Source organism: Mobula hypostoma, chromosome 11 (assembly GCF_963921235.1).
Source record: "Mobula hypostoma chromosome 11, sMobHyp1.1, whole genome shotgun sequence".
NCBI lineage: Eukaryota > Metazoa > Chordata > Chondrichthyes > Myliobatiformes > Myliobatidae > Mobula > Mobula hypostoma.
The window spans coordinates 10,149,747-10,176,550 of record NC_086107.1 but is presented as its reverse complement, the minus strand read 5'-3'; the positions used below and the strand labels follow the sequence as shown (position 1 = coordinate 10,176,550).

The 26,804-nt window shown below is 40.5% G+C and overlaps 1 protein-coding gene across 3 annotated transcripts in view; it reads right to left on the bottom strand.

The window, feature by feature from the left end:
- Positions 1-26,804, bottom strand: part of LOC134353583 (uncharacterized) — a 98,183-nt gene extending 71,379 nt beyond the window's left edge. For all 3 annotated transcript variants that reach the window (XM_063061666.1, XM_063061667.1, XM_063061665.1), the window contains exon 1: positions 26,548-26,804. In XM_063061666.1, coding sequence (XP_062917736.1) covers positions 26,548-26,679 — 132 coding nt within the window. In that variant the 5' untranslated portion in view covers positions 26,680-26,804. The remainder of the gene's footprint in view (positions 1-26,547) is intronic.

The following is a 26,804-nucleotide window of genomic DNA, read 5'->3' as shown; positions in this document are numbered from 1 at the left end:
TCATCTGGCTTGAATAGTAATATCAGCTGGAGACATTTCACAAATTCCACCACAGAAGCTGGGGAATCCAAATTCAGTTTATTAAATAAATCTAATTACAATAAATTCTGCATCAATAATGATATCTGCATTAGTACAAAAATGTACCTCAATCACAGAAGTCACCCAGAAAAGGGAATCTGCTGTATTCACTCTATTAGGCCTACTTTCACTGCAAATCTACAGCATTGACCAGTTATCATGGCAAAATACAACAGCTTACTGTCACCTTCTCACAGTAAGGACGAAATGCTGGCCTTGCATTGACGCTTGAATACCATGAAATAGTTGGTCATTTATCTGTGATTTCAATTAAAATGTCTTGGCCATTTCACAGAAACACCTATCATATCATATACCATCTATGGCTTTGGGTCAATAAAAGTCCCATGGAGAATATTGCTGTCACTAAACTCCTACGCATGAACTTGCTCTTGTATCGTATACATGTATACACATCAGTACTTCCCCTATGGCATGACAAATGCCATTGTAATGAGTCAGAGCAAATAAAATCCTGATATTTCTCCATACTCAAATAAAACTTCAACTTGAAGACCCAACTAGATGTAAGCACATCAGGGACAATTTGGATATGCAGATTCAAAATATATTGGAATTTTTTAATAGTTAATGTTATCTGGAAAATATAATTTAGTGTTTAAATTTAATTTCAGAGATGGCCCTTTTTTGTCTGGATTTAGTACAGCTGAAATCATCTTATTGAGTAAAGCCGGTAATAGCTCAAAAGTTATTCATTCTGACTGAATGTCATTCAGCTATTAAGTCCACATAAACAATCTCCAAAGGAGATAATAATATTGGTGATGGTTCTTTGGAAGTTACCCAGTCACCCACAGCACTGTTTTCTTGCAAAAATAGTTTCCTTTTGAAAATCATTGAAAGCAATTCTAATAAAATCCGGTTAACCTGGAAGAGTCATTTGACTCTCTCCATATATACTGTATGAACAGTTATTTGAGGACTAATCATCTTTGCATGTGGTAATGGTCTCTGAAGCTCCAAGAATATAAATTATACCACCATAGTGGGCCAAATCTCACAATGAGTTGGGGTACAGGAAGGAGATGAGAGTTTAGTGACAGTGGCATGACAAAAACATTTCCCTCAATGTCAACAAGAGTTGGTCATTGACTTCAGAAAGGGGTCTGTGCACACAACTCTAGCAACAGTGCTGAGGTTGAGAGCTTCAAGTTCCTATGCATGAACATCAACGACGACTCCGCCTTCCGCCTGTGGACATGTAAGACAGTGTCTTTCTGTCTGCCTTCAATTTCTCCCTTTCCCGACTTAAACTTTGAAATTTTAACTCTATTCAGTCGGATCTTGCAAAGTGATAATTATAGTTTGGCTACCTTGACAAGCACTAAAAGGAATCCCGATACAGGTCATGGTAAGCCTAAAATAACTGATAAAGCTGTAGAGGAGCCAGCCTGGGTTAATAGATTAGAGACTCAAATGAGCTCTATCGTTGCTGAACTGACTCAAATAAAAGAAAGTCTTCTCCCTTTGGAGGAAAAAATTGATTCTTTGAGCTTGGATCTTAAAGAAGTAACTTGCAATGGGGCTGATATTTCTTCTCGTCTGGAAAAGGCTCAACAACGAATTGTTGATTTGGAAGCTCGTTCTCATCGAAACAATATTCGAATTGTTGGATTGAAAGAGAAATCAGAATCAGCCGACACATTGGACTATTTTGCTAAAATGTTTCAATCTCTATTTCCCAAGGCTTTTCCACAATTGCCCGATATTGAAATAGCTCATAGAGTTGGAACTTCGGGACAAGGTAAAAGCAGACATGTTATTGTGCGTTTTCTTTGTTTTCGAGACAAAGACTGTATTACTAAACTGGCAAGAAAACAAAGACTGTTTAAATTTCAAGGTTCTGAGATTCGTTTCTTTCAAGATTTTCTGCGCGAAATTGTTCAGAAACGTTCTGGATTCGTGGCCGTAATGCGTATGGCTTTTCAAAGACAGATGCATCCCTTTCTTAAATATCCAGCTAAATTAAGGCTTTTCGCTAAAGACTCTGGGGTTTGTATTTTTGAGGATCCAGCCAATGCATTGCGTTTTATTAATTCTCTCCCTGATGAGTCTGAAGCCTGATATTTAAAGGACTTACAATTGTTTGATCGTTTCGTGATATGAGAAATGATGAGATCGGAAGAATTGAGGAGTATAGAAAGTCTTGGTATTAAAATGTACCCTTATCTTTGAAATAGACTGGTTTGGACGGTTTTAATTTTAGGATATCGTATGGGATTTGTTGGAAGACTGTAGAAACTTTAAATCATTTAGAATTTTTCTGTTTGCTACACCTATGAACTATTTGTTTTTTTTTGCTTTGTATGCTTTTGTTAAGAACTTTTAACTTACTTTTTTTTTACATTTTATAGATAGATGTAATACGGTAAAGATGGCGACTGTTTTCTCTTCTGAGCAAATATTTCAAGAATTTGTTTTGGACATCTTGTTTTTTTTCTTATCTAATGTTATGAAGGTTACTTTCTAAACCGAAGGTCGTTTCTGTTAACTGTTTTTTCTAATTTAATTGTAATGGGTTGTATACTCGGGCGAGGGAGACAGATTACCTTTTTTCATCTGTACCTTTTATTTAGGCAGGTGGAGTTCAGAATTGCTTCTTATGCATTCTTTGGGGCTTGCATCAATAGATATCGACTTATTTCTGGGCTTTGTAGGTTGGGAGGGTTTTTTTCTTTTTTCTATTTTTTATTCCCATTATGGAATTCCGGAGCGTACGCAAATTGTTATTATTGTTGCTTATCACCGCCATTCACAACTACCTCATCCTGACATGCGTCTAATTGTTTTCTTTAGAAATAAAGTTTCATGATGTTACTTAAACAGTTAAGTGTTTTAAGTTGGAATGTCCGTGGTTGGAATCATCCCATTAAGCGTAAGAAAACATTTAAAATTATTAATTGATTCCGACTTGATATAATTTTTGCACAAGAGACGCATGTCAGATTATGTGATAAAAATCGATTTTTTAAATTTTGGAAGGACCCGCAGGTTCACGCAAACTCTCAAAGTAAAATTAGGGGTGTTTCCATTTTTATTGATTCCGGTATTCCCTTTAATCAGGAGGATATTATATCTGATATTAATGGTAGATTTTTGATTGTTAAAGGAACAATTTACAATAAGAAAATGGTTTTGGTTAATATATATGGACCGAATGCTGATGATCCTTCATTTTTTAAAGATATTTTCGCTCCATTACCTGATTTAAATGAATACATGTTATTAGTGGGTGGAGATTTTAATATTTGCTTAAATCCTTTATTAGATAAATCATCATCTAGACATCAACCCCCTAATCGTTCTGCATCACTTATTAATTCCTTTTTAATTGATTATGGGTTAATTGAAGTCTGGAGACAAATGCATCCTAGCGATAGAGAATATTCCTTTTTTTCACATGTTCATAATAAATATTTGAGAATCGACTATTTTATAGCCGACCCTCGAATTTTATTTAATGTTCAGAAATGTGAATAGGATGCAATTGTTATTTCTGATCATGCACCCTTAAATTTAATATTTGATTTGAAAGATGTTGTTTCTACAAGACCACCTTGGCGCTTTCCAGAACATTTGTTACAAAGTTCAGATTTGTTGAGTTTACTGAAACTTAGATAAAAGAGTTTTTTCTCTTTAATAATACAGGAAACATCTCAAAGTTAGTAATTTGGGATACGTTAAAAGCTTATTTACGTGGTCAGATTATTTTTTATTTAGCTAAATTGAAGAAACAGACAAGAATGGAATTAGATAAAATTGCTAAACAAATTAAAGATTTAGGTAATATCAATGCAATCTTTCCAAATGTTGATTTGTTTAAAAGAACAGTGGAATTACAATCACAATATAATTTATTATTAACTTATCCTATTGAAGGGTATTTGCTTAAATTAAAAAGTCAGTTTTATATTTTTGGGGATAAAAATAATAGGCTCTTAGCTTCCCAATTAAGGGCTGCTAGAGCTAAAAGACAAATTTTAAAGATTCGTAAAGATAATGGAGATATAGTAAGTAATTATGAAGACATCAATATTTTTCAGGATTTTTATTCCAATCTTTATAAATCTCAGTTTCCTGCGGATCCCTCCAAAATGAAGGCTCTTTTTTTATATATATGATTAAATTTCCTCAAATTACTGCTGAAGATCAACAGACCCTTGATGCTCCAATTGTTGAGCATGAAATTCAGAAAGCTATATGGTCAATGCAATCAGGTAAAGCTCGTGGACTCGATGGTTATTCGGTAGGATTTTACAAAAAGTTTGAAAAATTACTTTCTCCGTACCTTTTCAAAATATTTCATGAAACTTTTGAGAAAGGTAATTTACCTTCTTTTTATGAAGCTTCTGTTTCTTTAATCCTTAAGAAAGATAAAAATCCTACTGAATGCTCATCTTATAGACCTATTTCGTTATTAAATGTGGATGCTAAAATTCTTTCTAAGATAATGGCTAACCATTTGGAAAACATTTTATCTAAAATTATCTCTATGGATCAAACAGGCTTTATTAGAGGCCGCTATTCTTTTTCTAATGTTCGGAGATTGATGAATATTATATATTCACCATTATCCAAAACACTCTAATGTGTTATTTCTCTGGATGCAGAAAAGGCATTTGATAGAGTTGAATGGACTTATTTGTTTAATGTATTAGAGAAATCTGGCTTTGGTAAAATTTTAATAAGTGGATTCAAATGATCTATAAGAACCCTATCGCTACCATTATTACAAATAATCTTAGGTCTCCCTTTTTTCCCCATTTTCACGAGGTACTCGACAAGGGTGTCCATTAAGTCCTTTATTTCTTAATCTCCTACTGGAGCCTTTGGCTATAACAATTCGTGAAGCTAAAAACATTCATGGTATTTCTATAAATGGGACCATACATAAGATCTCTCTTTATGCAGATGATCTTTTGGTTTATATTTCGAATCCTGAAGAATCCATTCCCAATCTTTTGGAATTATTAAATGATTTTGGAAAATTTTCAGGATACAAATTTAATTTAAATAGAAGTGAATTGTTCCCTTTAAATGTTCCTGTTTTTATATATAATGATATTCCATTTAGAACTGTGAATTATTTTAAATATTTGGGTATTATCATTACAAAAAAAATAAAGATCAAGTAGTTCCTTTATTGGACTCTATGAAACAATTTTCTGGATGGAATCCTCTTACACTTTCTTTAATAGGTCGTATTCATGCTGTGAAAATGATTTTTCCTAGATTTTTATATATTTTTCAAAATATACCTATTTTTCTAACTAAAAATTTTTTGTTCAAATTGATTCTATTATTTCATCCTTTATTTGGAATAATTACAAAAAAGTTAATAAGTTTCATTCACAAAAATCCAAAAAAGATGGTGGACTTGCACTACCCAATTTAAGATTCTATTATTGGGCTGTTAATATTCGACAATTATGTTTTTGGGTATATTAGCTCGATAAGAGCCAAAAACCAGCTTGGGTTGATTTGGAATTAAAAGCTATTAAACAATTTCATTTAACTTCATTATTAGGAGCTCCATTACCCTTACAACTTGCTAAAATTCCCAATTTAAATCTCTACCCTGTTATTAAACAGTCCTTACGGATTTGGTTTCAGTTTCACAACTCTTAATTTTAAACAATTCATATTGTCTAGCCCTGTATTTCGAAATTTGCTATTTAAACCTTCAATTACTGATCCCATTTTTCTTTTATGGAGAAATAAGGGGATCTGTTCTTTTGTAGATTTATTTAGTGATGGTCGATTGATGACTTTTGAAGAGTTAATTAGCGAATATTCTCTCTCTCATACACATTTCTTGCAATATTTTCAGGTTAGACATTTTTTACAAAAATATGTTTCTACATTTCCATATATGCAAGAATCTGATTTGTTGGATACCACTTTGAATATGAACCCTTTAGTGAGAGGTTCCATTGGTAGAATTTATAATTTATTTTTACTACAAAAAGATAACCTCTCACTAAAGATTAAACAAGATTGGGAGAGAGAACTTAATATGACGTTTGTTAATGAAGATTGGTTGCGAGTTCTGAAAACGGTTAATTCTTCTTCGATATGTGCCAATTATTGTTTAATTCAATTTAAAATTGTTCACCATTATTTAACAAAGGAGAGGCTATCCAAAAATATAGACAATTATTGTGATAGGTGTAAATATGAAGTAGCTACTTTGTCACATATGTTCTGGTCATGTCCCTCATTGAAATAGAAACCACAGAAAACCATAGAAAAACTACAGCACAGAAACAGGCCTTTTGGCCATTCTTGGCTGTGCCGAACCATTTTCTGCCTAGTCCCACTGACCCGCACACATCGAAACCACAGAAAAACTACATATCTTTCTGGAAATCTTTATTTTCTACAATTTCTAAAGCTTTGAAAATTAATTTACAACCTAATACATTGACTTCTATTTGGAATCATATTCAGGGTATTTCATTTTCAAGCCAACATGCAATTGCATTCATTACATTGTTGGCAAGAAGGGCTATTTTGCTGAAGTGGAAAGATACCCCTGCTCCTACACTAATTCAATGGTTTTCCCAAGTAATGTTATGTCTTAGTTTGGAAAAAATTTAGAAGTAGAACTTTTGATCCCTGATTCAATTTTGAGAGAAGGTGGGGCTCTTTTGTTAAATATTATCATTTAATTTGAATTAGTTTATATGGTTTCCTTCCAACTTTATGTTATATAAATGTGATTTGGCGGTTGTTTCTTTTCCTCTTTTACTAGTTACATACACCTGTTAGGGTGCATTCTCCAGTTACCTTATAAGGTAACCGTAGCCTTCAGCCAGGAGCAGATGTCATCAGGTGGTTCCCAACCATCTTTTATATATATAGATGATTGTAAGACATATTGCTCCAGGAGTTGGTTCCTAATGGGTTTTTTTTAAAGTTAGTTGGGGTCCTCTTTTTTCCTTCTTTTTCTTATATAAAAAAATGTTTTTTTTCTTTAGCATATACAAGTTTTTTTCCTTCAGCTTTATTAAATATATATATATATATATATATATATATATACACACACACTAATTTGTTGAACTTTTGTATTTTATAGCTGTAGGAGATTATATATCAATAAAAAGATTTTAAAAATGAAAATGAACATCAACAACCTATCCTGGTCCAACCATACTGATATCACAGCCAAGTAGACTCACCAACACCTCTACTTCCTCAGGAGGCAAAGGAAATTTGGCATGTGTGCCTGGACACTCTAATCTATTTTTTAAATCAGAGCACCATAGAAAGCATTCTGTCAGGATAAACAACAACTTGGTATGGCAACTTCGTCTGCAAGAAACTGCAGTGTTATTCATGGACACAGATCAGAATGTCACAGAAACAACCCTCCCCTCTACGGACTGTCTATACTTCCTGCTGCCTCAGTTAAGCAGCCAGCATAATCAATAACCCCACCTATTCCAGACATTCTCTCTCATCAGGAGAAGATACAAGAGATTGAAAGCCCATGCCACCAGGCTCAAGAAGAACTTCTATCCCACAGCTAATCAGACTCTTGAACGACCTTCTTGTATGATAAGATAGAATCATGGTCTCACAATTTACCTCTTATTTATCATTTACCTGCATTATATTCTTTCGGGAGATTTTACATTTATTCTGCATTGTTATTGTTTTACCTTATTCTAGCTCAATACACTGTAATTGTGAGGTGTTATGAGCAGTCTGCAATACAAGATTTTCATTGCAGCTTGGTACTTGTGACAATAATAAACCAATACCACAAGACTGAGTACTTTGTCCTTGCAATTAAGAGTTTGAATAAGTATCGTTCCACAACACACCTCTAACCTCCACAAAAAATTCCTCTTGGGACAAGGTTATGCAAGATTCTGCATTAGAGACACACTTTCATTTCCCTGAACGGCTGCTACTCACATTTGAACAAATCCAATTTCTCTAGTTCGCCACATAATCCCATTTATTGATATGGTCAAATATCCTTCACATCATTTCCAAGGACAACCCGTTAAAATAATCGGCTATTGGTATGTGAACTGCAGCTTTCAGGATTTAAATAACTCCATTATCATTTGCAGTTCAGCCCCTCCGCAGAACCATTGCTCTCCATACAGCAACATATATCTGAAAAACTATAAATCTTCCATCCCATGAACATTTAACTCAGTTCTATTTAATCAAATGAAAGATATTATTCAATTCAGCCTGAAGCTCAATGCTTGCAATGATCTAGATACAATTTTAAAAATCACACAGAAATTGTTTGCTAAAATTTTGAAGTATACACTACGTTGACAAGAATTCAAAGCATCAGCATTCTAAATTGCTCTACACTTTCTATTTAAAAATAACATTTGAATAATACTAAGGTACTCCTAGGATGAACAGAAGAGTTAATGAAATCAGCTTCATCTTTGTTTTGCAATTCAGGTGCAAACCTCAACGGCATTTAAGACCATAAGACCACAGAAGCAGAGGCAGGCCATTCAGCCCATCGAGTCTTCTACGCCATCATGGGCTGAACCAATTCTTCAGGACATCCCCACTCCCCTGCTTTCTCCCCATACCCTCTGATGCCCATTTGAATAGCGTGTTATTGTGCCAGAAAAATGGAAATAACCACATACTTTAAATTATTCTCAATTTAGGACATAGCCATATGGTATTAACAGTACTATATTTATAAAAGGTAGGGCCTTCCCCCCCCCCCCAGGTGGAATGTCAAATACTAAGGAGCACAGTTTTAAGGCAAAGAGAAAAATTTAAGAGGAGCTTTTGAGTCCCCCCCCCCCCCCCAATAAGCCATAGTGTGGCAAGCACAGGTAATGTGCTAGGGGAAGTGGTGGTAGCAGATACAACAGTGACGTTTAAGAGGCATTTAGACAGGCACAGATCATGTACAGGTAAACTGCCACTGTGTTCAACGTGAACACTGTGGACCAAATGGCTTGTTTCCATGCAATTATGTTCAATGCAGCTCAGCACTGAAACTAGTTAGATGCTACTTCTACTTGTCAGGTGTGGCAGGTGTCTCCATCGTTTCAGTGCATTCGGCTGCATTTGTATTATTATACCAGAGTAGTTTCAAGTTAAATGGTACCACTGGGGAACAGAGGGCTGACAGAACGGCAAACTTACTGCTTACATAAGAGATAATGTAATGCTCCAGTTGGAATCTGAATCTAATATTAGTTTGCATAATTACATAATCTCTTTCAAATCAAATAGCAATTACATACCAATTAGAAGACCAGTTGACCTCTCAAGCTTGCCTTGCCATGCAAAAGGATCACAGGTGACCAGATTGTAACCAACAGCTTCACAATTACATCTACCAGAGTAATCTTTCATAAGTGCCCCTCTCCCTCACTCACACACACACAGCTGGAAGAACAAGTGAGGCAACATTTATGGAGGGGATTCGGACCAAGACCCTTTTTTGTCTAGCACTTTATGAAGGGTCTTGATCTAAAATGTAGATTGTTTACTCCCCTCAATAGATGCTGCCTGACTTGATGTGTTCCTCCAGCACTTTGTGTGGTGTTGCTCAGGGCTTTCAGAAAGTGGAGGCGCTGCTGTGCTTTCTTCATAATAGCACATACATGTTAGACCTAGGACAGAACCTCTGAAATGATAACAATGACCCACCCTACCTCTGATCCCCTGAAAAGGTCTTCTGGTTTCCTCCTCCAGAAGTCAATAATCAACTCCTTGGTCTTGCTGATACTGAGAGGTCGTTGTTTTAGCACCATTCAGCAGGATTTTCAATCTCCCTCCTATATGCTGATTTGTCACCCTCTTTGATTCAGCCAAAGCCAGTGGTGTCATTAGCAAAATTAAATATGGCTTTGCAGCTGTGCTCCAAACATTCACCCCACCTCAGAATTTTTCAAAGATTGTTCTCTCCACAGCCTTGCCAAATATTGTGGTTGGGGGTGCGGTGGAATTTTTAGACGAAATGAGTGACGTACTTCATTGCTCTAAAAAGCCCAACACACATTTGCCAGACAAATAGATTCCCCTCATCATTTAACAACTTTGAAATTAAGTTTTGAATGATGTAATACAATTGTAAAGTTTTTAACATGAAGGAACCTAACTTGTTGAATTGTAACTAGCCCACAATGCTAGACTATTCAAAATTGGTTCAATACCAGGCATAAATGACAGTCAGCAATAACATTGATCTCTTCCTGTCCTCACTTTGAGAGGTTATGAACAATAATGAGAATAAAATCTAAAGTCTGAAGTATTAGACTGACTTGGACACATCCTTTCCAATCATTAGTCCCTTCATTATGAAAAAACTTTAAACATCTGCACTTCATATTTTGATTCAGGAAAAATAGAAAATGTTCCCAGTTTCAGCTACTTCCTTGGGTCAAGTTGAACTGCTTCATGCACATGAAAGTGTAAAATTTATTTCAAGAGCCACATAATATAATTAACCACACCAGTCAGTTGGCAGAACTTGGGAAAGTAATGCCAGCAGGTCAGAGCTTTATTTACTCTGATAGCCCTGAAAAGTGAATGCTCGACCAGTTGAAAAGTTGCCACACAAGGGTGGCCAAGGTTCAGCTGAGGCTAACCAGATCAGGGATAAGATTAATCTGGCTGGTTTGGTTTTGTCCCAAGGTCACCCACTAGATCAGAGCCAATTTGCTGCTTGAAGTATGACCACTTGCTACACGCAGAAAATGAAAGTCCCAGCTGCTGTTGCTGGTAACCACTCTAATGGTTCCTACCTGGAACTGTTCTGTAAGACTTCATAGTCATGATATAGCACTTAACCCCACAACCTCTGCTTGAAGCCATTGGATGGGTCTGCAAACTTGATGTAGAATTTAACCCACTACTGAAATAGCTACATTTTCAGTGAGACATGAACATTTTGTAGATATTTACATTTAAAGGAGTAATAAATATATATAGAACCCAGCAAGGTTGGAAGGCCCACAATTCTCATCTCCTGTCCAAAGATAGCAACCATCTGCCAGTAACAAACAGCCCAATAGGTGAAAAATAATCTCAGTGGGCATGAATCTAGTCACAAGAGAAATTTTGAGATTTTGAGCATAGTGTATCAAACTTCCTAGCAACACATACAAAATGCCGGATGAACTCAGCAGGTCAAGCAGCACCTGTAGAAAATAATAGATTCAACATTTTTGGGCTGATGATTCATTCCCTTCCTTAAATGTTGCCTGATCTGCTAAATTCCTCACAATACACACAATCCAGCATTTTACATGTTACTCTGGATTTCCAGCACCTGGATAATCTCATGTTTATGTCAATCTTCACAACCTTAAGAGCCACACAGAGTAAATGGTACAATGCTACATTCTTCTTTGACAATGTATCAACTCAATGAATGTACAATAATTTTGAATAATAGATACAGGCATGGTTTGTGAAATAAATGCAATGGTGTAATAATTGAAGATAGAACTGTCACTGTTAAGAAAATTAAATAGCAATCACAAAATAGATCAGAAAATTGTATCTAAACCGCAAATCATTTCGCCGAAAAATCGTTGATATTTAATTTGAGAAACAACTGAAGTGCTGATGCAGGAATTGGCAATGGCTCACAGCAGTTTCAGGTTGTTACAGAGAACTTATTTATTCATTTCCTTATCTTGTGAAGTTATGTCTTGAATTTAATCTGCAGATAATCTATGATGTATGTCTAAGCAGAAGGCATTCAAGGTTTTTTCATGAAAGCCCTCTGCTAAATTTGAATACACATGCTTTCAAAAATCATCTGCTTCTAGTAAAGTTAACATAGAACAATACAGCACAGTACAGGTCCTTCAGTCCACAATGCTGTGCCGACCTTTTAAACTTCTCTAAAATTAATCTAAAGCTTCCTTCCTACGTAACTCGCCATTTTTCTATCATCCATGTGCCTATCTGAGAGTTTTTAATATGTCCCTGATGTATCTGTCTCTGCCACCATCCCTGGCAGGGTGTTCCACAAACACACACTCCTCTCTTAAACGTGTTACTCTTGACAGCCTTCTTATATTTTCCTCCAAATCACCTTGAAGTTATAGCCCTTGAATTAGCCCTTGAGATTGATGTGTGAGCTTGTGTGCATTGATAATGTACCTACCTCAATGACTACTGTCCAATAGCACTTACATCCACAGTGATGAAGTGTTTTGAGAGGTTGGTGTGGAACATATCAACGCCTGCCTGAGAAGCGACTTACATCCACTCTAATTTGCCTACCAGAGCCACAGGTCCACAGTAAATCCCATCTCATTGGCTCTTCACACAACCTTGGAACATCTGGACGTCAAAGATGCATACATCAGGATGCTCTTTATCGATTACAGCTCAGCATTCAATGCTATCACCCCCTCAAAACTAATCAATAACCTCCTAGACGTTGGCCTCAATACCTCCTTGTGCAATTAGATCCTCTATTTCCTTACTTGCAGAACCCCATTAGTTCAGATTGGCAACAAAATCCCCTTCATGATCTTTATCAGCACAGGTGCACAAGGCTACGTGCTTAACCCTCTTCTCTATTCATTTTAAACCTATGACAGTGTGGCTATGTACAGCTCCAACGCCATTTTCAAGTTTGCTGATGACACCACTATCGCAGGCCAAATCATAGAAACACAGAAAACCTACAGCACAATATAGGCCTTTCGGCCCACAAAGTTGTGCCGAACATGTCCCTACCTTAGAAATTATTAGGCTTATCCATAGCCCTCTATTTTTCTAAACTCCATGTACCTATCCAAAAGTCTCTTAGAAGACCCTATCTGCCTCCACCACCGTTGCTGACAGCCCATTCCACGCACTCACGACTCGCTGTGTTTTTAAAAAAAAACAACTTACCCCTGACATCTCCTCTGTACCTACTCCCCAGCACCTTAAAACTGTGTCGTCTTGTGGCAACCATTTCAGCCCTGGGAAGAAGTCTCTGATTATCCACACAATCAATGCCTCTCATCATCTTATACACCTCTATCAGGTCACCTCTCATTCCCCTCCACTCCAAGGAGAAAAGGCCGAATTTACTCAACCTGTTTTCATAAGGCATGCTCCCCAATCCAGGCAACATCCTTGTAAATCTCCTCTGTACACTTTCTATGGCTTCCACATCCTTCCTGTAGTGAGGCGACCAGAACTGAGCACAGTACTCCAAGTGGGGTCTGACCAGGGTCCTATATAACTGCTCAGCTCCTAAATTCAATTCCACAATTAAGGAAGGCCAATACACTGTATGCCTTCTTAACCACAGAGTCAACCTGCGCAGCTGCTTGAGCGTCCTGTGGACTCGGACCCCAGATCCCTCTGATCCTCCACACTGTAAGAGTCTTACTATTAACACTATATTCTGCCATCATATTTGACCTACCAAAATGAACCACTTCAAATCAAAGGTGGTGATGAATCAGCATACATGAGGGAGATTGAAAATCTGGCTGAGTGGTGCCATAACAACGACCTCTTACTTAGTGTCAGCAAGATCAAGGAGTTGATTATTAACTTCAAGAGAAGGAAACCAGAGAACCATGAACCAGATCTCATTGGAAGATCAAAGGTGGAGATGGTCAGCAACTTTAAGTTCTTCAGACGACCTGTCCTGGGCCCAGCATGCAAGTGCAATAATGAAGCAAGCATGGCAGCACTTCCATTTCCTTGGGAGTTTACGGAGATTTGGTATGACATCTAAAACGTTGACAAACTTTTGATATGTAGTGGAGAGTATATTGATTAGCTGCATCACAGCTGGTATAGAAACACCAATCCCCTTGAACAGAAAATCCTACAAAAATTAGTGGATACAGCCCAGTCCATCACAGGTAAAGCCCTCCCAACTATTGAGCAGTATCCATCATCAGGGATCCCTACCGCCCAGGTCATGCTCCCTTCTCGCTGCTGCCATCAGGATGAAGGCCCAGGAGACTGAGAACTCACATCACCAGGTTCAAAAACAATTATTACCCCTCAACCATCAGGATTTTAAACCAAAGGAGCTAACTTCACTTGCCCCGTCATTGAAATGTTCCCACTACCGATGGACTCACTTTCAAGGACTCTGCATCTTGCATTGTTTATTTATTTATCATTTCTTCTTTTTTTGTGTGTATTTGCCCAGTTTTGCACACTGATTGAATGTCCAAGGTGGTGTGGCCATTTATTAATTCTGTTATATAGTTATTATTCTATGGATTTATTAAGTATACCCACAAGAAAACAACTCTTGGGGTTGTATATGGTGACATCAATGTACTTTGATAATAAATTTACTTTTACCTTTTTATCCCTTTTGAACTTTGCTCTTCTGAACACAAGATCTGAAAGTAGTTACTGACTAGTAATTCTCACCCTCATCCCATATTATAGAAGTTATAGTCACTTTTGAAAATGGACATATTGGGCTGTTCATCTAAATAGCATTACTTAAGTATTTTAACATCACCACCATTAGTATCAAATTTGTTGCCCAGTTTCTCTTGAGAATCTCCAAACGAGCTATTAACGTGGACAATAAAGTAAACAACACATGCATGAAGCCGTCCGCCATTGTTGTTGTGGTGTTGGAGGTTGCGTTTAAGAAAGCAATGAAATGCCGTGCTGCCGCCACCATCTGTTCCAGCACGTCATGACAGCATTTTTAAAAATAGCTGATTACCCCGTACACACTATGCCGGCTATTAGGCGTTTTTAGGTTTATTCATTCTGGAGAACGTTTCTGAAAAGCTCCGTTTTTGGGGGAGGAAAACGCTGTTTCAGTATGGATGGAAGGTCAAAATGAAGAGAAAAGGCTTCGGTTACGGATTTATCCGGTCTAGTGTGGACGTAGCCTCAGTCTATTACTGAAAGTGCTCCCTTGTTCAGCCAAGGTGGCAGGTGGAGGGTGAGAAACACTGTCCAGAATTGCCAAGACTTTCTGGAGGGACCTTTGTTCTACCACAACCTCCGCATGTCCAGTTTGATTTCTATAGCAGAGCCTGCTTTCAAATCAGTTTATTCAGCCTGTTGACTATTGCTGTTAAGTTTCAAATTATTGGATAATGATTATAAAATAATTATTTATTCTTGATTTCAACTTCAATTTTACACCACAAATTCAAAGCATCACTTCTATGGCGAACCTCTAGGTAAAAGGATTTCTAATTATCACCACTGTAGATGCACCAATGTCTATCCTCGGACCAAAAACATCCTCTGAAAGTTCCTGTGCAACTAAGTTTTCCTCAGAAAATTCATCAATTTTTCTCGATGCAGAGACTGCAAAGATTAAAGACTGGCTTTATTTGTCATGTACACAGTGAAATATGTTGTTTGAATCAATGATTAACAAAGCCTGCAGATGTGCTGGGGACAGCCCACAAGTGCCATCAGACTAGTGATACCAACACAGCATGCCCCAAAACTTACTAACCCTAACGCTAATGTCTTTTTTGGAGGAAACCGAAGCACCGAGATGAAACTCATGTGGTCACTGGTTCCTTATGGTTGTTATAGCCAGCGTTGGTAATGGTGATAAGCTCCCACTACCTATCAAATTCTCCTAATGTTGTGCATCTCAAATAACCTTGGACAACAAAGTCCAGTTCCTGGCTTTCACATGTGGCTTAGCTACCAAGTCTAGCGGAAACGTTTCTACTAAGAGAAAAGAAGAGAAGGGACAAAAGCCGGTTACTAGTGACTTTAAACCAGTCGTTTTAGGCTGGTGGGAGTCATCAGCCATGGCTGGCAGCTGATCTAAGAGAAGTAAAACTTTTGCTGCCTCGTGACTATACCCACTCATGGGGAAGGCTATGGGAATAAACCCAGAGGAAAAATCCGGAGCTGGGGTCCCTAAAGCAGTCCTACATGGAGTTCAATACTGACTGGCCACTCCTGTGATGCCACTGGTGCCAAACTGTATTATGAAATAATTATTTATTCTTCCGTTTCTTTGGATTCATCAACTGCATGGAGATGGAAGCTTGCTACATGGGCAACTGCTTGCTCTCCACATCATACTGTCCTGGCTTGTGTATCATGTAGTTTGCTGGGACAGAACATCCATGGCTGACCTGACCAATAGAGGGCTTCATGAGAGAACACATTCTTTACAGACAGCAGATGGAAGTAAAAGCAACACACAAAATGCTGGAGGAACTTGGTAAGTCAGGCATCTATGGAAAAGAATAAACATTCGATGTTTTAGGCTGAGACCCTTCTTCAGGAATTAACCTCCAAATTTCCAATTCCTAGGGCTATAAAGCAGTACTGTCCGGTGCTCCCAATGCGGCCTTCTAAATATTGGCGAGACCCGATGCAGGCTGGGAGACCGTTTCGCTGAACGCCTACGCTCTGTCCGCCAGAGAAAGCAGGATCTTCCAGTGGCCACACATTTTAATTCCACATCCCATTCCCAGTCTATCCACGGCCTCCTCCACTGTCAAGATGAAGCCACACTCAGGTTGGAGGAACAACACCTTATATTCCGTCTGGGTAGCCTCCAAGCTGATGGCATGAACATTGACTTCTCTAACTTCCATTAAAGCCCCACCACCCCTTCGTACCCCATCCCTTATTTATTTATTATTATTTTTTTCTCTCTCCTCTGTCCCTCTCACTATACCCCTTGCCCATCCTCTGGGCTTCCCCCCTCCCCCTTTCTTTCTCCCTGGGCTTCCTGTCCCATGATCCTCTCATATCCCTTTTGCCAATCAACTGTCCAGCTCTTGGCTCCATCCCTCCCCCCTCCTGTCTTCTCCTATCATTTTGGATCTCCCCCTCCCCCTCTCAAATCCCTTACTAGCTCTTCTTTCAGTTAGTCCTGACGAAGAGTCTCAGCCTGAAATGTCAACTGTACCTCTTCCTAGAGATGCTGCCTGGCCTGCTGCATTCACCAGCAATTTTTATGTGTGTTGCACTAACCACTATACTACTGTGCCTCCCTCATTATAGAAATCGTTCTTCACTTACATTGTGGGCAATTCATTAATCTAAAATCTAGTTATACTCAATGTTTATCTGGAGCGATGTATCAATGTGAATACTCTGCACTGTACATTAAAAAGTTGTCATTAAAGTTTCAAAAACAAGTCCATTGACAATAAATTTGCTGAGTCATGTTTGCAATTCATTACAGGAATTTTAATCCTGTATTGTGTCGAACATTATGTTTCCTTACGGTGACTGGGCACTGACTATCAGCAATGTTGTGGTCCAGGACATGCTTCCTTTGAACAAAGGGTCCACTATATGGACATCACTCTTGCTGGCCTACACAGCTGCTTCACAACTTTACAGTACAGACTAGGGTTAATTTACAAGTAGCACTTTGAATATTACATTGTTTCACATTGCACAGAACGTGCCACCGTGCAGAAAGAGAAGTGTGTAACAGCATCACCACCTCCAGTTATGGTACCCGAGAGAGTTTGCTAAGTGTCTGATTGACACAATAATTGCCACTGAACAGAAGAATGCTGCAGTCAAGTTGGTAACAGATAACCAGATACCCTGGAAAAAGCTTGGGTTATTTTGTTGAGGAGCTGCATAGCTTCCACGTGAATTTGATTAAAAACTGCTTTCACATAATGAGCATTATCCAGTGTTCACACTGACAGATTATTTGACTTAAACAGATTAAGCATCAAGGCTCATGTGTACAAATCACAGGAGTGGAAAAAGATTAGATGTTAGGCATTTTGACAACCCCACCCCCTACCCAAAAGGATAATAGAACCATTCTGTACACTGTCAACTCACGGCATCAATTAATTTACTGAAAACCAAAAAAAAAACAGGCTGGGATCAGTGAAACACAAAATGCAGTTCAGCACTATGAATTATGGTCAACGTTTTGACCACCAATGTGAGCTGGAAAGGAATCTCCTAAACACCTCGCTGGCTTTTTAGCAGACTTGAGACCCAGATGGTCATTTCTTTAACTTTTACTTTCAAATACTCATAGGTTGTGCCAAGCTCCTCAGAGAACACCTTGGAAATGTGAATCTATTTCTCTATCTCAAAATAGGGCATTCACACTTTCAAAATCAGCAAACCCAAACTCACTAACACATCATCCTCACCCTCATTCTATCCTCCTGTCAAAACTTGTCCTCACCTACCACCCCACCAGCCTCCGGATCCAACACATTGTCCTCCGCAACTTCCGCCACCTTCAACAGGACCCCACCACTAAGCACATCTTTCCCTCTCTACCCCTCTCCGCTTTCCGCAGGGATCGTTCCCTCCATGACTTCCTGGTCCACATGTCCCTCCCCACAGATCTCCCACCCGGTCACTTATCCTTGCAAGCGTAAGTGCTACACCTGTCCCTACACCTCCTCTCTCACCACTATTCAGGGCCCCAAACAGTCCTTCCAGGTGAGGCAACACTTCACTTGTGAGTCTGTTGGGGTCAGCTATTGCATTCGGTGCTCCTTGTGCGGTCTCTTCTACATCTGTGAGACCCGACGCAGATTGGGGGACCACTTCGTCAAGCACCTCCGCTCCGTCCGCCACAACAGACAGGATCTCCTGGTTGCCACCCACTTCAACTCTGCTTCACATTTCCATTCAGATATGTCCATACATAGTCTCCTCTACTGCCATGAGGCCAAACTCAGGTTGGAGGAGCAACACCTCATATACCGTCTGGGTAGTCTCCAGCCCCTTGGCATGAACAATGAATTCTCCAAATTCCGGTAAATCCCTCCCCCTCCCTTCCCCCATCCCCAGTTTCACTCTGCCCCCTCCTGCAGCTGCCTATCACCTCCCTCATGGTTCCGCCTCCTTCTACTACCCATTGTGCTTTCCCCATTCCTTCTTCACCTTTCCTGCCTATCCCCTCCCTGCTTCCCCTCCCCCACCCCTATACCTTTCCCCTTACTGGTTTGTCACCTGGCACCTACCAGCCTTCTCCTTCCCACCCTCCCCCCACCTTCTTTATAGAGCCCCTGCCCCCTCCCTCTTCAGTCCTGACGAAGGGTCTCGGCCCCAAACGTTGACTGTTCGTTTCCACGGATGCTGCCCGACCTGCTGAGTTCCTCCAGTCTGTTGTGCGTGTCACTTACACATGCTTGAATCCAAGATCAAAGTACTTACAAGAAACCGCCAAAAACTGGAAATGTCAGGGATTCACTGCGAATCCTAGCCACCTTGTACAGTACCTTAAGCTGAAATGAGAAATCAACACCAGCACCACACCAGAATACACTACAAAATTCAACAAGCATTGAAACTGGCAATGTTTCAAATGCACTTAACTGTTAATTCTGCATCCTCTATCCAGCTGAACGTGAAAAACAAGTAATACACAAAATGCTGAAGGAACTCTGCAGGCTAGGCAGCAAGCACCTATGGAAAAAGAGTAAAGTCAACGTTTTGGGCTGAGACCCTTCATCAGGACCGAGGAAAAAGATGAAGAGTCAGAGTAAGAAAGTGGGGGTTGGAAGGAAGAAACACAAAGTGATAGGTGAAATGGGGGGGGAAGGGAGGTGAAAGAGATGCAGGGCTGGAGGAGGGGGAATCTGACAGGAAAGGACAGAAGGCCATGGAAGAAAGAAAACCTGCCTATCCAGGTTGACACATTGTTTCTGTTTGTTCCTGCCCCACTGACCTTGTTTCCACATACCTTGACTCAGTTTTATCCCCCTTGGTTCAGTCCCTTCCTGCCTACATCCATGAGATTTCACATTCTCTTGATCTTTTCAAAAATTTCAAGTTCCCAGGCCCTGATGATCTTATTTTATTATAAACCCTGACTCTCACAGCTGCCTGGACTATACCTCTTCCCACCCTGTTACTTGTAAAAATGCCATCCCTTTCTCTCAATTCCTCCAACTCTGCTGCATCTGCTCTCAGGATGAGGCTTTTGATTCTGTAACTCCTCCTCCTTCAAAGAAAAGGGCTTCCCTCCTTCCACCTTCAATGCTGTCCTCAACTACAGCGCTTCCATTTTGTGCACATCTGCCCTCACCCCATCCTCTCACCACCCCAACAGGGATAGAGTTCCTCTTGTTCCGACTACCACCCTACCAACCTCCGTGTTCAGCACATAATCCTACGTAACTTCCGCCATCTCCCGCAGGATCCCACCACTAAGCACATCGTTCCCTCCCCCACCTCCACTTTCTGCAGGGGTCGCTCCCTATGTGACTCCCTCGTCCATTCGTCCCTCCCAGGACTTGTCCTTGCAAGCGGAACAAGTGTTACACCTGCCCCTACACTTGCTCCCTCACTAACCCAAACAGTCCTTCCAGGTGAGATGACACTTCACCTGCGAGTCTGTTGAGGTCATCTACTGTACCTGGTGCTCCCAGTGTAGCCTCCTGTTTATCAGTGAGACCTGACGTAGATATCGAGAACGCTTCACCGCGCACCTACGCTCCGTCTGCCAGAAAAAGCAGGATCTTTAAGTGACCACCCATTTTAATTCCATTTCTCATTCCCATTCCAACTTGTCAGTCCACGGCTTCCTTCTACTGTCACAAAGAGGCCACACTCAGGATGGAGGAGCAACACCTTATATTCCGTCTGGGTAGCCTCCAACCTGATGGCATGAACATTGATCTCCGCTAACCCCCCGACCCCCCTTCACCATTCCCCATTCCCATTTCCCTCTCTCACCTTATCTATCACCTCTCTCTGGTGTTCCTTCCCCTTTTATTTCTTCCTTCCATGGCCCCTGTCCTCTCCTAACAAATTTCCCTTTTCCAGTCTGATATCCCTTTCACCAATCAACTTCCCAGCTCTTTCCTTCACCCCCAACCCCAGTTTCACCTATCACCTTGTGTTTCTTCCCCTCCCCCTGTCACTTTCTTACTCTGACTCATCTTTTTTCCCAATCCCGATGAAGGGTCTCGGCCCGAAAGGTCAACTGTATTCTTTTCCATAGATACTGCCTGGCCTGTTGAGTTCCTCCTGCATTTTGTGTGTGTTGCTTGGATTTCTAGCTTCTGCAGATTTTCTTTTGTGAACGAACGAGTACTTCAACCTTTTTCCTTTCCTATTTTAAATTCTTAACATCAGCAGTATTCTGCTTTCATCTCACAGCAATAATCCCTACTTAAATTTAAAAAAGGGCAGCACACACTCATTACTTCATTTAAAACAAGTAGTGAATTCTGTTTGTTTGGTGTTGTATTTAATCCCATTCCACATAACAGGGTGCACAGTGGCCATACTATGCCATTGTAATCAAAGAAGCCAATGTAAATGTATTAGTGTGCAAACTGAGGGCTGGTTAAAACAACTGAAACTCGCCGTTAATTAAAAAGTCAAAAGGAAAACAGCTCCTTAAGAATTTCTCTTATAATTCGCAGAATATTACCAGTAAAGAAATAAGTCAGCAAATGACTGAGCAATGAAAGCTTGAGACAGAGAAGTGGAACTGTGTGGAAGAAGTGAGCCCTGTGACTCAGTGGTACATGATACTTGCCACCAAGTCAGAAGGGTGAGGATTCAAAACATTACGTCACAGAATGTGGCTTATGTCAGGCTGCTGTCTATTAGCTACAGCTCAGTGTTTAATACAATCATTCCTATAGTTCTGATTAAAAAGCTCCAAACCCGGGCCTCTATACCTCCCTCTGCAACTGGATCATCAACTTCATCAGGAAGACCTGTGTGAATTGGAAATAGCATCTTTGCCTCGCTGATAATCAACACTGGTGCACCTCAAGGATGTGGTGCTTAGCCACTGCTCTACTCTCAACACTCTTGACTGTGTGGCTACGCACAGTTTAAATACCATCAATAAATTTGCTGACAACACTATTGTTGGCAGAATTTCAGATGGTGATGAGGTGGTGCACAGGAACAAGACAGATCAGCTAGCTGAGTGCTGTCACGGCAACAACCTTGCCTTCTACTTCAGTAAGACCAAAGAACAGACTGTGGACTTCAGGAAAAGATAAGATGAGGGAACCAACGCCAGTCCTCATCAAGGGATCAAGAATGGGAAGGATTAGCAATTGCAAGTCCTTGGATGTCAACATCTCTGAGGACCTACCCTGGGCCCAACATGCAACTCTGCGGTTACAAAGAAGGTGTGACAGCAGCTACATTTCGCTGGGAGTTTCAGGAGACTTGCTGTCACCAAAAATACTCGCAAATTTCGACAGATGTACTGTGGAAAGCACTCTAAATGGCAGCATCACCGTCTGGTATGGGGGTGGGGGGGGGAGGAGAAAGCACTGCACATGATTGAATTAAGCTGATAAACTGCACGGAGTTGTAAACTCAATCTGCTCCATCATGGGCACTACCCTTCCCAGCAGCCAGGACATCTTCAAGGAGTGATGTCTCAAAAAGGAGGTGTCATTAGGGACCCATCGCCCAGGACATTCCCTCTTCTCATTGCTACTAGCAGGGAGGAGTTACAGGAGCTTGAAGGCACACACTGAAAGATTCAGGAATAGCTTCTTCCCCTCGGCCATCAGATTTCTGAATGGACATTGAACCCATGACAACTACATTACAATTTTTTTCTCTCCTGGCACTACTTATCTAAATTGTACTTAATAGTACTTTTGTACTATAAATACTTACTGTAATTTACATTTCTGATTATGTATTGTAATGTACTGCTACCACACAACCACAAATTTCATGACATATGCCAATGATATTAAAGCCGATTCTGGTGATGAGGGAATGCCATCAAACACCATCTTGTAATGTAAATAGAGCCCTCTATCCCTTCCCCTCTCCAACCATTCGAATGACTCCCATCACCTTCCTCTCCCCCTCTAGATTTCATACACACAACCTTCCTGGTGCTTCCTTTCTGCACATCCTTCCCCTTATTCCTCTCCTAATGGATTCCATCTTCTTCAGCCCTGTTACTTGCAACTATCATCTCTCAGATTCTCCCCTCCTCCACCTATCACACAGATCCACTTACTGCCTCACTATTTTCACTTTTTGCACTACTTAATTAATTTTTACACACAGTAATTTATATTACATTATACTCCCCTTGCAAAACAAACTTCATGACATATGCGGTGGTGAGGTCTGAGCCCCAAAGCCACAGTGTCATCGAGTGGGTGTCAGGGGGCAGTCTAAAGATGATATCCGTGGGGACCCGGATTCTGCCTGTATGTGTGTACACACATATTCCACGTTACTGTATTTTTACTGATATTCTAGAGGGGCTTGTTGACTTGTATGCATCAAGCTGCAGCAGATGGGGTGGGCCCTGGGACTCTTATTACGTGATTGTGATCTTGAGTATGCTTACAGTGTGTGACTCCTGGTAATATGTCGTTGCACACTGACCCTGTGGTAACGCTGTCTCATTTGGCTGTATTAATGAGTAATCATATACGGTTAAATGACAAACTAAGATTGAATATGTCACTGATAATAAACCTGATTTGCAGAGCTCTTGCTCCACACCTTCCCCTCACCTTTTTATACCGGTTATCTGCCTTCTTTCCTGAGGTCCTGAAGGATCCGAACCCAAAATGTTGACTGTCATTTTATACTTATGACAGTGTGGCTAAGCACAGCTCCAATGTCATATTTAAGTTTGCCGAGGACACTACTGTCATAGGTTGAATCAAAGATGGTAACGAATCAGCATATAGGAGGGAGATTGAAAATCTGACTGAGTTGTGCCACAGCATCTCTCTCAATGTCAGCAAGAGCAAGAAGCTGACTATTGACTTCAGGAGGAGGAAACCAGAGATCCACAAGACAGGCCTCATCGGGGGATCAGAGGTGGAGTGTCAGCAACTTTAAACTCCTTGGTGCTTTCATTTCAGAAGATCTGTGCTGGGCCCAGCACATAAGTGCAGTTATGAAGAAAGCACAACAGGACTTCTACTTCCTTAAAAGTTTGTGAAAATTCAGAATGACATCTAAAAATTTGACAAACTTCTTTAGGTGTGTGTTGGAGAGCATGTTGGTTGGTTGTATTACTGGCTGGTATGGAAACACCAATGCTCTTGAACAAAAAATCCTACAAAATGTAGTAGATATGGCTCAGTCCATCACTGAACGTACCCACACAGAGTGCTGTTGCAGGAAAGCAGTATCCATCATCGAGGCCCAGCAGCCAGGCCATGTTCTCTTCTCGCTGCTACCATTGGGAAGGAGGTACAGGAGCCTCAAGACTCACACCATCAGGTTCAGGAACAGTTATTGTCCCTCAACCATCAGCCTCCTGAACCAGTGGGGATAACTCGCCCCCATCACTGAACTGTTCCCACAACCTATGAACTCACTTTCAAGGACCCTTCATCTCACATTCTCAATATTTATTGCATATTTTTTATTATTAGGTTTGTCTTTGTATTTGCATTTTGTTGTCTTTTGCACATTGGTTGCTTTTCCATTCTGTTGGGTGCCGTCATTCAGTGATTCTATTATGTTTCTTGGACTTACTGAGGCTGCAAGAAAACAAATCTCAGGGTTGTTTATGGTGACACACACGTAATAAATTCCTATAGTTCAACTTATTTTGAACTCTGTCCATTTCCCTTCACAGAGTCATATAGCTCCTTTGCGTGCAGCTGCAAATTTCCAGCATCTGCAGTTTCTTGCAACTGTCAACAGGGCAACACTGGAATTGCCTTTAATATTTATTCCTTACAAATTTTAGTTTACAGAGTCATAATTCTGTTTGTACAGAGTTACTACTAAATTCCTTGGACAATAACAATACTTCAGAAAGTATTCCATTAGTTTTAAAAGGCTTTTAGAACTATGACTGTTAAATGCAAGTTCTAAGCAGTCCAATTCACTTGATGACTAGGAACGTAGTCTGTAACACTAACAAAGTCAGTGGATATGGCCAGGATTTGAGTTGTAGAGAAAGGTCGAGTATGTTAGGACTTTATTTCCTGAAATGTGGAAGGAGAATGAGGGGAAATTTAACAGAGGTGTACAAAATTATAATGGGTACAGATCTGGTTAATGCAAGCAGGCTTTTCTCATTGTGGTTGGGTGAAAATTAAATCAGGTCATAGGTCAAGGGCGAAAGATGAAATATTTAAGGGGAACTTCTTCACTCAGAGGGTGACGCAAGTGTGGAATGAGCTACCAGTGGAAGTGGTGGATGTGGGTTCAATTGCAACATTTAAGAAAAAATTTGGATACATAAGTGGGTGGGAGGGGTATATAGTCCGAGTGCAGGTCGATAGAAACAGGCCCTTCAGCCCATCTAGTCCTACGCAGCAGCACCTCATTACAGCACAAGTAATTTAATACTGTAACAGTGATTCTACATCAAATAGAAAACTTTAAAATTTAACTGAACAAATTAAAATACCAAGAAATCCAGATCATCACGTTATTCACAGTACCCACAGACATAATTTCTTAATTAACAGCACCCTGAGATGTTCTTGGAATGTCCTTGGAAGTAGGGAGTAGTAGAAACTAGATGGGAGTAGGTATTTAAATTGTTCGGCATGGACTAGATGGGCTGAAGGACTTGCTTCCATGACTATGTATTTTTGAAATTAATTCCAGCTTCTGATTTAACAAACTTCCCCCTTACATTCCAGTAATTCATTAGGTGCTAGTTTAATTCTCACGAACCAGTAACTTGCAAACACATTTGTTTGTCAGAAACACCTTGCCTAAAAGGAAACATTACTGCATCGTTGGCTTGTATTCAAGGCAAGTTTTCACCCTCCCAGAGATCGCCTACATGGAGACATTACAACATGAATAACATAATATAATCCTGTACATTAACGAGACGTGAGTCACGAAGCCTTTAACAGCCAGACAAAATAACAAAGGAACCACCGCAATAATACTCCACTTGGTACAATTTAACAAGCGTTTCCTTTTCTTATGGGGAAGGAAACTTAAAATATTTCTAACTCTACCCTAATTGCAGCTCACTTAACCCTGACAATTTGGCCCACCTACGTTATTCAAAACAAAAGTGAATTGGGTTTCACAATAACCAACTCAACTGCGCTAAATGAAGCCCGAGTAAATCCCCCTCTAGAGAGTTGGGCAATCATTCAGAACAAGGAACAATCACACCCACAATAAAGGGGTGGGTGGGGGGTAGCAAACACCCCCGAAACAACAAATGAAAGAAGAAAGGGGGCAATAAACACCCTTACACAATTCGTGAAGTCAAAAGGATAAGAAGTGGGGGTGGGGAAGAGAGCCATGGGAAATAATAAAATACAACAACTACAAAGGTTGGATCAATCAACACCCCTCCCCAAAGCATGAAAGCGGATTAATCAGAAACCCATGGGGATATTCATGATTCTCACACCCGGGGGGGGGGGGGCGAAAGCGAATCGAAGTTCAGGCAAAGACCAGAAGATTAATCTCAGGGCCTGGTGCCTTAGGCCTCGGTACCGTCGGCGCCCTGGCTTGGTCAGAACCTGGAGACAACTCAGGGGGCCGGCGCGAAGGTCGCTACCCATCACCCGTATAGCAAGGCCTCGGATCCGGGGCCTCGATTGTCGGCCTTACCTCGATCTCGAAGTCCGGCAGCGCGAAGGCGGCGCGGAACAAGGAGCAGAAGTGAGCGATGGCCGGCACCTCCCACCAGGAGCGCAGCCTCTCAGCCGAGACGCGGCCTCTCACACAGCCCGGCTGCGCCATGGTACCGCCGCTCCCATCCGCTCCCCCGACGGGCCACCAGCAGCACCGGCCCGTAGCAGCCTCTGGGGGCCCCCCCTGGGCTCCCTCCCTCCCGCCGCTCAGTGCCTCGTGCCGTCGCCAAGCGG